Raw genomic sequence first — 12,134 nt, 5'->3', positions numbered from 1 at the left:
CATTCATTCATTCGTGCATTAAGCACCAAATTTGAGGTGTGGGGTGAGAAGACCTGGGAAAAGTAACACATGGACTACAGAGACCTACAGAGTGACAAAGAAGAGGCACTGTGGGTTGGAGGCAGAAGAGAAGGGGAGGGAATGGAAGGGCTTGCTTTGGAGTGGTATCTTTGGAGAACTGAAAGTTAACACAGAAGATGCTTAGGATTCAAGATGATAGAGGGAAAGCTGGTATTAGCAGCCTCCAGGATCTTACCAGGCCTTTCCCTATCAAATTTTTGGCTACTCTTTGTAAATCTCAGTGTCTAACCCATCCTAACCAGCACCAACAGTTTCCAAAGTCCTTACCGCTCAGTCACTCCAGGCAAGATGAAGAACATCCAGAAGTGAATTCCAAACACAAGAATGACCTGAAAAATGACCTTTCCCAATACAGTCTTCCTGAGGTACAGTGCTCGGTCCACCACCATGGTTCCAAACTGAATGAGGACCATCACCAGAAACGGCCCGGGCACCTGGTCCTCGGACAGAGAAGACGTGATGTCTGCCGCTGCTGAGTGTTTCTGGGAAAGACAACAGGTTCTGGCCTGAGTGACATTTCACAGGACACATCACTATTAGTCATTGGGTGCATGGTGGCCTTTACCTACCCCGAAGGCCCAAAAGCCAAAGACGATGATGATGAAGTCCACAGTGTCAGCCAGGAACATAAGCACATATACGTCGGTCACGGCGCTGTAGTCTGGGTTGATGAGGTTGTAGAAGAACTGTCTGATGGGCACATAGATTTGCAGAGTCCTGCAAAACACAGACCCCCACCCCTTTGCTTCAGGAGAGGCGCGAGTGGAGAAATGACCAGATTCTACAGTCATTCTATTCCTCTTTCCAAACGGGTTACACCTCTCTCTCTCAGCCTTGGGACAGTCCTGCAGGGGGGGTGGGGGGGAAAGGGCCGCCTGCTGGAACGGAGTGCATACAAGTTCCCTGCCAAGGTAGGAGCACATGCCTTTTTTCTTGTGATACAGTGATATAAAGCCCTGAAATTTAGGTACCTGCTTTGTCACCTGATTCATTTAGTCTGCACCTATGAGACCTTGAGCATGCTACTTAATGCTCCTTGTTTTTATTTCCTCTTCTGTAAAAGAAGGTAGTAATAAGACCTGAGGCATAGGGCTGGACTGAGAAATACATGGGAATACACCAGGATGCTCATACCTGAAGTGCTGACCAGGCGCTAGGCCATGGTTAGCCAGCCCTGCCCTTCCCCCATGTGGGTCCTGGGCCTCTCTTCTCATGGTTCCCAGGGAGTACCCTGCGCTTTAGTTCACTTAGCTCTGTCCTTAGTTACCATGTCCTTTTGGCTCTGCTTTCTCTTTACTGTGCTCTGGGTTTTACCTCCAGTTCAAGGCCATGTTCAGGTATGGATGGGCCTCCAGGCCTGAGAGCCCATATTCAGGACCAGCCCTGCTGCCTCCTCATCTGCTGTTGGTCTGCAGCCCTGACACTTGGGAAGAACCTGTGCACTTTGTTGGAGACTGGCTATCATTGACAAACCATTTCCCCATCATGTGCCTCTGTTTCTCCTCTCTAGAATGAGAATGTATGACTAAGGTCTTTCAGGCTTTGACAACGAATTCTTCTCTATCCAGTAGTCCTTTCCATGAGAATGCCTGGAATTACATACTGTGAGCTTCTGAGATTATCTATTTATCCTGTTCAAATAGAAAATGTGTGTTTCTAAATGCAATGAATGTAAAAATAAATCACACTTATTGAAAAGTGATTTTTAAAAATATTATCATTTTTTTCTTCCTTAAGAGGATATTTGTGATATGAGAAACCACTTCTCTGTTCTTCACCTCTGCTATATATGAACCATTTGTTATCAATTATTTCCCTAAGTCCCCCGGCCCTAAAATAAAACCCACACCCCAAGTGTTTGTATGCACTTACTTTTTTATGGTAAGTGCTTTTGCTCTGATTAAATGTTCTTGAAGCTTTTCCAGGTAAAGTTCCCTTTTGCTTCTTTGTTTGATGCTCAAAACACTGCTTCCTTTTTGACTGCTATTTCGGGTGCTTGTGCTACCTAGGAATAAAAGGAAGCCAAGATGCACTGTGAGGCACAGACTAGTTGACATAGGCACCAAAGGAGTCCCTGGGGCCCACATGGCAAAGGGATGGCTTGAAACTGACTCAGAGGGAAGAACACACATGTCTGTAGGAGCAGTGACTGGGCATTTGCAATCTGCCGCCTCAGCCCTGCTTTGGTGGTAAAAGGCATCTGTGGGTTTGTACACCCAATGCTGAGTCATCCCTGGATTGCTATGAGATCTCTGTCCCAGGACGAAACACATGGGGAGAGCGGCTTTTTCAGTACTACCTGAGGGGCTAGGTTGCAGGTTTCTCAGGTTGGGTCCATGGCCCAGCCCTTTTCTGATGTTCTAATTTCTCTAATTGTAAAATGAATATGAGGACCTTCCAGCATCTGCCTGAAAAGTATATTCTGAAGATGAATACAGTCATGCACCAATTAATGATACATTATTTGGGTATACTAGATTCTGAGAAATGTGTCAGTATGCAATTTTGTAGTTGTGTGAACAACACAGAGTGTACACAGATCTAGATGGCACAGCCTCCTACCCACCTAGGCTATATGGTAGACCACCATCATATATGCAGTCCATCGGTGATCTAAAAGTCATACAATGCATGACTGTACACAAGTGTTTGGTAAGTTTCAGACAGGATATAAATACAAATGCTCAATTACTCCTAGAGTGACAACTGTAAGGCATATTTACTTTCTGATTGCACTCCCTACTTAGTAAGAAGTTAATGAATACATGAGCAAATTATTAGATAGTATAGCTGAAAGTTCCCATCAATGAAATATAAGTATCTTTTTGAAATAAATTGTGATTTACCGCACTCTGAACACACCCAGCAGAATTTATGGATCTGATTTTAAAACTGTGGTATGCCCAACAGATTCTAGGTCCTAGCACTATGCTGGCCACTTTCCACAATTATCTGAAGTCCTTGTCCCGGAAGGAATTAGACATTTAGAGCAATGATGTGACAGCGCCAGGCCACACACACAGCTGAGTCAGCACTTGAATTCTTGTCTGATTTCAAAGCACTTTCGATTCACATCACAGTATCTGCCTGCTTGGTAGCACCCAACGAACTCTCTGCCCCAGACACACTGGCACCAGTAAAACGAGAGCCCCAGTGGGTATTTCCAGCCCAGGGATACCTCTTTGAGACCTATTTGAAGAAAAGCTGGATCTGTGGGATATCTGGGAGCCGCTGTTCGAACGGTTCCTCCGGACAGCCGTCAGCTGCTCAGGGAAGGACACGTGCACTGACTCCGTGGATGCAGCCAGGTTGATGGATTTCAGAGAATCAGAGGAGTCCCTTCTGCCGTGACTGAGGGACTGCTCTTCATCTGACTCTTCCTTGTCGGTGCCACTGTCCGCAATGTCATCTTCATCCCATAAGCCGTGGCACTGAGAAAGCACGGGAAGGGGCAATTCAGATTGCTGTTTCAGGTGAGGGAGCTGGTGTTCTGCCCTATAATATTTTATCGAACAGACTATTCCCTTAGATTAGAAAACCAAAGGCAAAATGGAGTGATTGTATTTGGTAACCCTGTGTTATTGTCTGTTGTTATGTAACTGAAATTTGCAGAGAGAATGGAACTTGAATGTTCTCATAAAAAAAAAAAAAAAAAAAAAAAAAAAAAAAAGGCCAAAACCGATTTGGCTCAGTGGATAGAGCATCAGCCTGCGAACTGAAAGGTCCCAGGTTCAATTCTGGTCAAGGTCATGTACCTTGGTTGTGGGCACATCCCCAGGAGGCAGCTGATAGGTGTTTCTCTCTCATCCCTCTCCCTTCCTCTCTGTACAAAAATCAATAAAATATATTTAAAAAAATACATATGTGAGGTAATGAATGTGTAATTACCTAGATGGAAAAATCCTTTCACAAGGTATGCATGTATCTAATCACCACATGTCCAGTTTAAATGTTTTATAATTTTGTCCAATATACCTCAATAAAGCTGTACTTAAAAAAAGATTAGAAAACCAAGGCAGGGAAGAGATTCTAAGAAAGCTTATTACCTATAATTTTATGATGGTCCCAAGAGAGTGGATATGGGTGGGTAAGAGGAGAAAAGTTTGGCTAATTAAGTAAGATGGAGACAGCTGATGTTTGGTAGATGGAGAAAAGGTGAAATTACAATCCCTTGACTTGTTCCATGAGCTTACGACTAGCACTCCAAGTATCAACTTGAAGTGTAAGTGGGTGATTTTAGCCCCATTGCCTCATGTTTACTAAATATCTGTACTTGAACAATAATGCTGCCCCTCTCCAAGCTCCGTAACATGATGTGAATCCTTGAATCATCCATGGCTGACTCAGAAACAGAGCTGCAAATACTTAACTCAAAAATGTTGGCCCACATGTGAAACAGATTATGATGCATTCTGCAGAGCCTGAGTTTTGCTTCAGGGAACTGGGATGAAAGGGCTGATAAAGAGAGGAGAAATGACAGCGGAAAAGGAGGCGAGAGAACAGAGGCCTTCCTGGAGCATGATGCTACCTGGACCACAAGTTACCCTGACAATGAACTTGCTGCTCAAAGTTCCTCAATGAGCTCACAGCCTCCTGAGCGCTCAGACAGTCAGACTCTGCATTTATTCTGCTCCCAGATTTATTATAAGTTACATTATTCAGCACAGAGTACTGAAGAAAATGTCCACTAAATGAATATGATGGTGTGTGTGTGTGTGTGTGTGTGTGTGTGTGTGTGTGTGTTTTAAAGCATACAAGTGGACACCATCCACTGACCCTTCAGCACTATCACCAATCCTAATGTTCACAGTCTCTAGGAATATTACAGGGACAACACTTATCAACATGGGCTGGTTAACTGTTAAAACTGTACCTTCAAAATTGATCGGTGGAAGAAAAGAGCCAGAAGCTGAATGAGATCATACAGAACATAACCATCTTTCTTTTCCACACCTATAATATTAGTTGGGTAGAAAGGTTTGTCCTTGTTCAATTCCACAAGCTTATTCCAGGGAAAGAACCCAAATTGGAAGAAATACTTGATCACAATTGTCACCTATACATGGATGATAAAAATTAAAAAAAAATAAATCCTTGTAAGTATAGTTATATAGGAGAAACAGCAATATAAAACAACTAAGAAAAATTCATTTTACAGTTTTGATGGTATAAATGCACACAATTACGTGAAACGATTATGTCATCGTTCTTACAGACCAATGGCCAGAACAGGCGCTAAATCTTATCCTTGTGAGTGCCTTTGATTGTAGATATATCAGGGTCAGTCAGGTCACTCATGACACTACTTAAATAACTTGCCCTATTTTTGAGAAGTAGGCTAATTTATACTGATTTATTTGATACATAGCTAATAATTAGCTATTAAAATATGGTATTAGGACACAAGAGTAGGGTAATGTTTATGCCTTTATATTTTATGTATTGCTTTAACTTGCAATCTCTATGAACAATATTACGAGGGTTTGATGTACACAGTTTTCACTTTACTCCAATCTCTTTCTTCTCCCTACTTTATTGCTCACTGGAAGTTCTTCTCAAGAAGATATAAAGGTAAACGAAACTGATTGGCCACTTGTGCTGTTCTAAGTGGATAAACGTAGAAAAGTGGCATGCTGAGAGAGGACAAATGAGAACATTGATGGGTTTCATTTAAGCATCCCTCTAATGTCTATATCATCAGGAATTCATTGCCATATACACAATTCATTAATAAAAGCACTTTAAAAAGTCCTCTCTGGACCTAGAGTCTTCTCAGTCAGGCTTCTGTGAAGAACAGCCCTGTGTTTCCTACCTTAGCGAACATCCCCACGTACCAAATTCCAAAGCAGAAACCTAGAGGTCATTCTTGCCTCTCCCCTCCTTCACACCGCAATAAGCTTTAGTCAATTACTGAAACCACATTTACCCACTCATCTTCAACCTCTTTGGCACTGCATTCAAACTCTATTACTTTTCACCCATAATTTAAAACAGTGTCCTAGCTGGCCTCGATGTGTCCACTTTCATTCTGTATAAAAACTTGCAAACACAAATCTGATCAAGTCATGCCCCTGTTTATTTTTTATCTTTATTGTTGAAAGTATTACATAGTCTTCTTTTATCCCTCTCATTAACCTTTTCTAGCCTACTCTCCACCCCAGGCCTTCACCATCCAACTGTTTATGTTCATAGGTTATGTATGTATGTATACATGTTCTTTGGTTGATCTCTTTCCTCTCACCCACTCACCTCCGCCTTCCTCCTGAAATCTGACAGTTTGTTCCATGCTTCTATGTTTCTGGATCTATTTTGTTCATCAGTTTATTTTGTTCATTAGATTCCACATAATTGTCTTTCTCTGACTGGCCTATTTTACTTATGATAATACTCTCCATGTTCCTCCATGCTGTCTCAAAGGGTAAGAGATCCTGAGCATAAACCCTTTTGCATTCCCACGCTCCTTCTGCTGCACTCTCTACGCACAGCCTGCCTTCCAGCCATCGTAAGCCACCTGTCATTCTTGGCATGTGCCAGGTTGTCTTACACCTTCATTTGTCTGCATGGGTTATTTCTGATGACTGGTGCTCCCTTTGCTTTTCTTCTTTTGGTGACTTTATACTCATCCCTTAAGATTCAGTTCTAAGTTCTCTTTCTCTGAGAAGTTGCAATGATACCTAACTTCTCTCTGCCCCATCAGGCCACGAGAGGCACAGCATCTGTCTAACTCTGTAGTCTCTTGTCCCCTCACCTGTGATGGAAATGAGCTGGCAATTCTCCCTTTCTGTTATTCAGATTTCTAAGTGGGTTATTATATAACTTGGTGTTTTGATTTAGGGAAACTGGCCTAAGTTTAGAAATGGAATATGTTCTTGCTGCATTAAACTGTATTAAAAGGGCGAACTATATTACTTAATTCAGTATCCATTCATGGAACAGTCTTAGCCTCAGGCAATATGCTTGGGTCTGCATAGCACTGTTGTTACCTCCGTGGTTAATATCACAGGACAGACAACCAGGCTCCAGGAGTCTGCCCCGCTACTCACTAGCTGGGTAACTTTGGGCCAATTGTTTAACCTTATTAAGGTTGGTCTCTTATCTATTAAATAGGAATGATATTAGCACCTATTTTTGTGTGATGTGAAAAATGTAAAAAGATATAGATAATTACCCGCACGAGGTAACTGTTAGGTATGTTCATTTATCAGCCTAAGAATATACATTTACTGATTGTTCTGTGTTCAACTATCTGGGAGTCGGGGCAGGCCCACCTATCGCAAATGCCCCATGCAGCTTGCAGGAGGTGGTGCCCCAGGCCTACCTCTGTGTAGACAATGGCCATCATCCAGAACCGTCTGCTGGGCCTTGGCACAGACAGCATGGCCCAGAGGAAGATCAGAATGGGGAGCACGAGGGTGATCACGGAGGCAGAGACCATGTGGTTCAGGATGATCACAAAGTAGCACACCATCTCTGAGCGGGCCACCAGCGTGTTGTACATGGCGTAGAACAGCAGCAAGAACCGCGGCTGGTCCACGTAGAACTTCTCCGACTCCTCCAGCTCGTCATCGTGAAACATCCTGTGAGCATAAGCATGACAATCCTTTTGCCTTCATTTCTCCAAATGTCTGACTGTCATGTTGCAAGAGCCTTCCTGTCCTTTCCCTTTCCTCTGCCTCCGGATTTCCTTTGGGAACCCCTCCCAATGTTATATTACAGGACACCTGAGCAGCGTCTACTGTCAGCTCTTGCTAGTTCTACCGTAAGGGATAGACGTGCCGAGCCTGTGTTGTATGTGCAGCCTGAGGAGGAATGAGAACTGTATCTGTCTGCTGTAAACATGCAGGTGGGTGTTTGTACATAGAATTGCCTCTATGTGCAGCCCCAGCACCTGGCTCCCAGCTCCTGGCTCCCAGATGCCTCCCCATGGCCTGCGGGCTCTTACTTGTTCAGCAGCAGCTCGCTGGCCGTCAGCTCGTGCGTCAGGGACGGGAGGATGCTGGACCCCAGCCTGTCCTCCGAGCGGCTGTCGTCGGGGCTGACGGCCATGCGGCTGGGCCCGGCGGAGTCCTCCTGTGAGCCGAAGGACAGGCACTCGAAGCTGACCGCCTTGCTGTAGGACGGCGGGACCTCCATGTCTCCGTCCTCCGTGAAGGTCCGTGGTAGCTCAGTGTCCGGGGTGAGGCCGGCCTCCTCGGACTCCTCGGAGTCCTGGGCCTCCTCTGCCTCTTCTTCCACCTCCTCTTCCTCCTCCTCCTCCTCCTCTTCTTCATCCTCCTCATCAGACCCCTCATGCCCATCTGGCCCCAAGTCCACCTCCGCCTCACTGCCATCATCATCGTCACTGTCCTGGACCCCCACGTCCTCCTCCTGCTGGGCCTCCACGTCCTGGCTGGCCTCCATCTCGTCCTGCTCAGCCTCCACCTCCTCGATGGTCTCGGTGGTCCCCTGGCGCGAATACAGCATGGTGCACTGTGTGGGCTCGCTGTCAGGAGAGAGGGACGGGCACAGACCCTGGGCTTAGCACCCAGCTCTTCAGCATCCTCTCCAACTCTCCAGATACCTCCTCAGGGCTCCCAAATAAGACCATCCAGGCAGATGGGCAGTTAGATGCCACGTTTCCCTTCCCTACGTCCCATCTGCTTTGTTCCTTTGGGACAGTCACACCTGGTCTGCAGACTGCAAACCGCACCCTCTGAAATGCAGGAGCTGGCAGTGCACACACCCAGTGGAAAACCAGAGCAAGTCACGTGGCTTCCACGATGCTAACCCCACCTGGGCATGGAGGTTTTAAAAATGATCTCAGGATTCACAGCCGTGCGTTCCAGTATTTACCTCCAAATTGAGACCCAGCACAGCATACCTCCCCTTCTCTACCCTGTAAGCAGGCTACATATGCAGGTGAGAAGCGTGGCGGGTTTGGGTCTGTTGGTGCTGACCAAGGTAAACTCTACTGTCAGTCCTTGCCACTGGCCCATCCACATCCAGAAGGATGATAGGAATAAAATAGTGGCTAAACAACTGCATGCTTTATTTCTAAAAAATGGCCCACTTTCATAATTGTTCCTTCTTCCTATTTCTCACTCTTTGCCTTTTTCTTGTTAGTGATTATCACATTTGACTGAATTTTCACCATTTCCAGGTCCTAACCACCTCCCGATCACTTCTTTGCCTGCACATGGCAACACCCATCTCCTCTCAGGGTGATCTCTCCCTGGGGCTGTCTGCTCCACTCTCGAGGGTCAGTCCCGCTCTCTCTCCTCCCAACAATTCCCGCTGATGTTCTCTGCCAGCCCCCCTTCTAGTGTTCACTTCCAATCAGCTCTCCGCCCTTGTCTCACTCTCTCTTTTTGGCATCCTGTCTATTTCTTTTGCACCATCCTCTCCTCCTTTTTGTGTTCTATCCTCTAACTTTCCCTGGCAGGCCCATGCAGAAAAAGTTGGAAATGAAAACAGAGCTGGCCCACCAGTGAAATTCATGGCATGCGTTTTAATATTATTTACCTCAGACACATCCATGGAATCTGTGGATATAAAACTATAACTTGTTAGATTCTGAAGCATGCACTATTATCTATCTGAATGGCATATGTGGGCAACTAGGGTCCAATAAACACTGAAATTCTCAAATGTGTAGATTATGCCCATTTTTCTTGTCATCAACACCAGTGTAGACATGTTAATGAATAAGTGAATGAATGGAGAAACTTGGCTGAGTCCTGAGGCTGAAGAACCAGATTCACGCGAGTTCTTGGGACCCTCTCAGGTGTTCAGTATTCCCAGGGCTTTGGCCCTAAGCTGCATGCACATCACGTAGAAGGCTCTTGGAATGTCATGCCAAACTGGAGTTTTGCTAAGACTTACCTCCATTAGCCTCCTAGGAAGGCCATGAAATTGACTGATCACCTCAGGGAATTTTCAGACCACTGGAGTCAGCTCCATACCTGTTCTAACTTCCACTTACACTAGATCCAATGACAGGAATGCTCTCTATGGTTTTTTATTTGGTCTGTCCCCAAAGGAATTCAACAGATCCTGGTACCTCCAGGAAGCAGCAAAGTGGAACAGCATGGCATGTGTCTGCCAGGGGACCTCTCATGACAAAGCATTCCACCAGTGCCAGGCCTGGCATGCTGCAGCACTCTATTAAGATACACAGCTGCCAGCAAAAAGAGGCTAACGGCCCTCTGATTTGCCAAAAGTGAAATTCGTTTTGGTTTGGGTTGTTTTGGTGTCAGGATAAGCGCAACACAGCTGATGCTCCTGTGTCCTGCTGACCATTCAAAGGCAATTCAAATAAGTTTTTGGATTTCACTTAATTTCTAAAAGATTTTTATTTGATGATAGGGTTTAATGAGGAACTTAAGCCCAAACTCATCTTTTATAAACAAAACAAGTCACAGTCTGCAAATGTGAACTATTATATCTATTGCATCATGCTATTCTTTCTTAAAAAATCAATGGTAAATCTATTCTGACTTTTTATGTCAGTTATGCATATAAAATGTGGGCAGATTTATTCTGTATAGAAAGGATTATATGTGGCAAATTTTCATAATTTTCCCTACTGCATGTATCTTTTGATGAAATCATGAGAAAAATCTCATTTCCCCCTGTGAGGTCTGCCTACATGAGCTCTCAACCAATGGGGAAGCATGCTTATTCCTTCGAAAGTGAAAAATGTACAATACTTACAAAGTGGAGGACAATGTTTATAATAAGCGTTTTTAAGAAACTCCTAACAGACAAAAACTAAAGAGCAGTCAGTTTCCTAGAATGCTGTCCTGGGAATAACCAGGTATGTCCCAGGAAGGTGGTGGTTATGCTTTGGCTATTCATGCAAATTCTTAAAAAGAAAAAGAAAACATCCACCACACAAACTTATATTTGCAATGAGATGGGAGGGGGGTATAAAATCAGAGAACAAAGCATGCACAAGTTAAGCACCTTGATACTAAACTGCCACTGTCAGCTGATGAGGAGGACATATCCAAGCTGAGCATTTTACGGAGCCTAGGTCGAGCACGCTCACTTGTTTTAGGAACAGTTTCTGGTCCATCTAAATCATCAAGGGTAGACTGCCTTGAGAACAGCATGGTTGCTTCAGTGTAGCAGCTAGCAGCGCAAACAGTTACAGAGACACAGTGTTAAAACCCCAGTGGAAAATCAGTTCACACATTGGATCAATTGACCAACACACTGCCATGCAGCAGACCACACACGACACCAACACCATGGCAATGACGACCACCACAGCAGGGCTCAAGGGCAGGGAAGGACCTGTTTGGCAGGACAATAAAACACAATAGTACTGGATTTAACAAAATACGTTGGTTAAAATATATCGGTGAGTATGAAATGTCACTCTCTGGCTGGGACATGGAAACAGAATAATTATAAGTCCCGACACTCCCCTCACAGAGAAATCATAGCATTATAACTTTGCAACTGAGGTGTTTTTTGTTTGTTGTGTTTTTTTGTTTTGTTTTGTTTTTTAAATTGAGACATATGCTTTATTTGGAGCTACTTGAGTTCCTTGACAGTATTTTGTAACCAAATCGCTTAAGCAGAAATATCTGCTCACGTAAAATTTACATAAAATATTTCATTTTTTTTTTAAAACAGTTTCCAAATGAGAGAGGGAAGCTCAGGGATGATGCAACAAGCTGAATATTCCACCCCATTTTCTGAGTGATATTCAGTGAAGCCGAACTAGATGCCTTGCATGGAGAAGAGATGCTGGTTTGATATGCAACTGGATATAAACCAACATTAAAAAAAAGAAGAAGAAATAAAACGGTACAAAGAAAACAACAGAGGAAGTCTAGCAACGGCAGGGTCATTTTGTCTGTTAACTTTTCATTTTGCCTCATGAATGTTTCCTTCTGCATGACTGTGAGGTCTTGATGGATATCATTAGGGTGAGAACCCACTGGCCTCAATCCTCACCTCCTGTTCCCCAGTGAAGCAACAACTGGGGAGGGAATGATGGCAGACTCAGGACTGAGATGCTACTGAGTGTTGCTACTGAAGAAGAAGCAAATAGAGTTATGACA

General features: G+C 44.3%; 1 protein-coding gene across 5 annotated transcripts in view; it reads right to left on the bottom strand.

Moving 5' to 3' along the window:
- The window catches only part of PIEZO2 (piezo type mechanosensitive ion channel component 2), a 309,124-nt gene that overhangs the window by 16,940 nt on the left and 280,050 nt on the right, over nt 1-12,134 (bottom strand). For 4 of the 5 annotated variants that reach the window (XM_036418633.2, XM_036418635.2, XM_045574327.1 and 1 more), the window contains 8 exons: nt 11,026-11,193; nt 8,024-8,563; nt 7,400-7,658; nt 4,955-5,137; nt 3,260-3,512; nt 1,954-2,086; nt 651-798; nt 349-563 (listed from right to left, as the gene is read on the bottom strand). In XM_036418633.2, the coding sequence (XP_036274526.1) occupies nt 349-563; nt 651-798; nt 1,954-2,086; nt 3,260-3,512; nt 4,955-5,137; nt 7,400-7,658; nt 8,024-8,563; nt 11,026-11,193 (1,899 nt within the window). The remainder of the gene's footprint in view (nt 1-348; nt 564-650; nt 799-1,953; nt 2,087-3,259; nt 3,513-4,954; nt 5,138-7,399; nt 7,659-8,023; nt 8,564-11,025; nt 11,194-12,134) is intronic. The other variant, XM_036418632.2, reaches the window with a different exon arrangement.

Source organism: Pipistrellus kuhlii, unplaced genomic scaffold (assembly GCF_014108245.1).
Source record: "Pipistrellus kuhlii isolate mPipKuh1 unplaced genomic scaffold, mPipKuh1.p scaffold_m20_p_6, whole genome shotgun sequence".
NCBI lineage: Eukaryota > Metazoa > Chordata > Mammalia > Chiroptera > Vespertilionidae > Pipistrellus > Pipistrellus kuhlii.
Note: the sequence above shows the minus strand (reverse complement) of the source record. Positions and strands in the feature narration are given on the sequence as shown.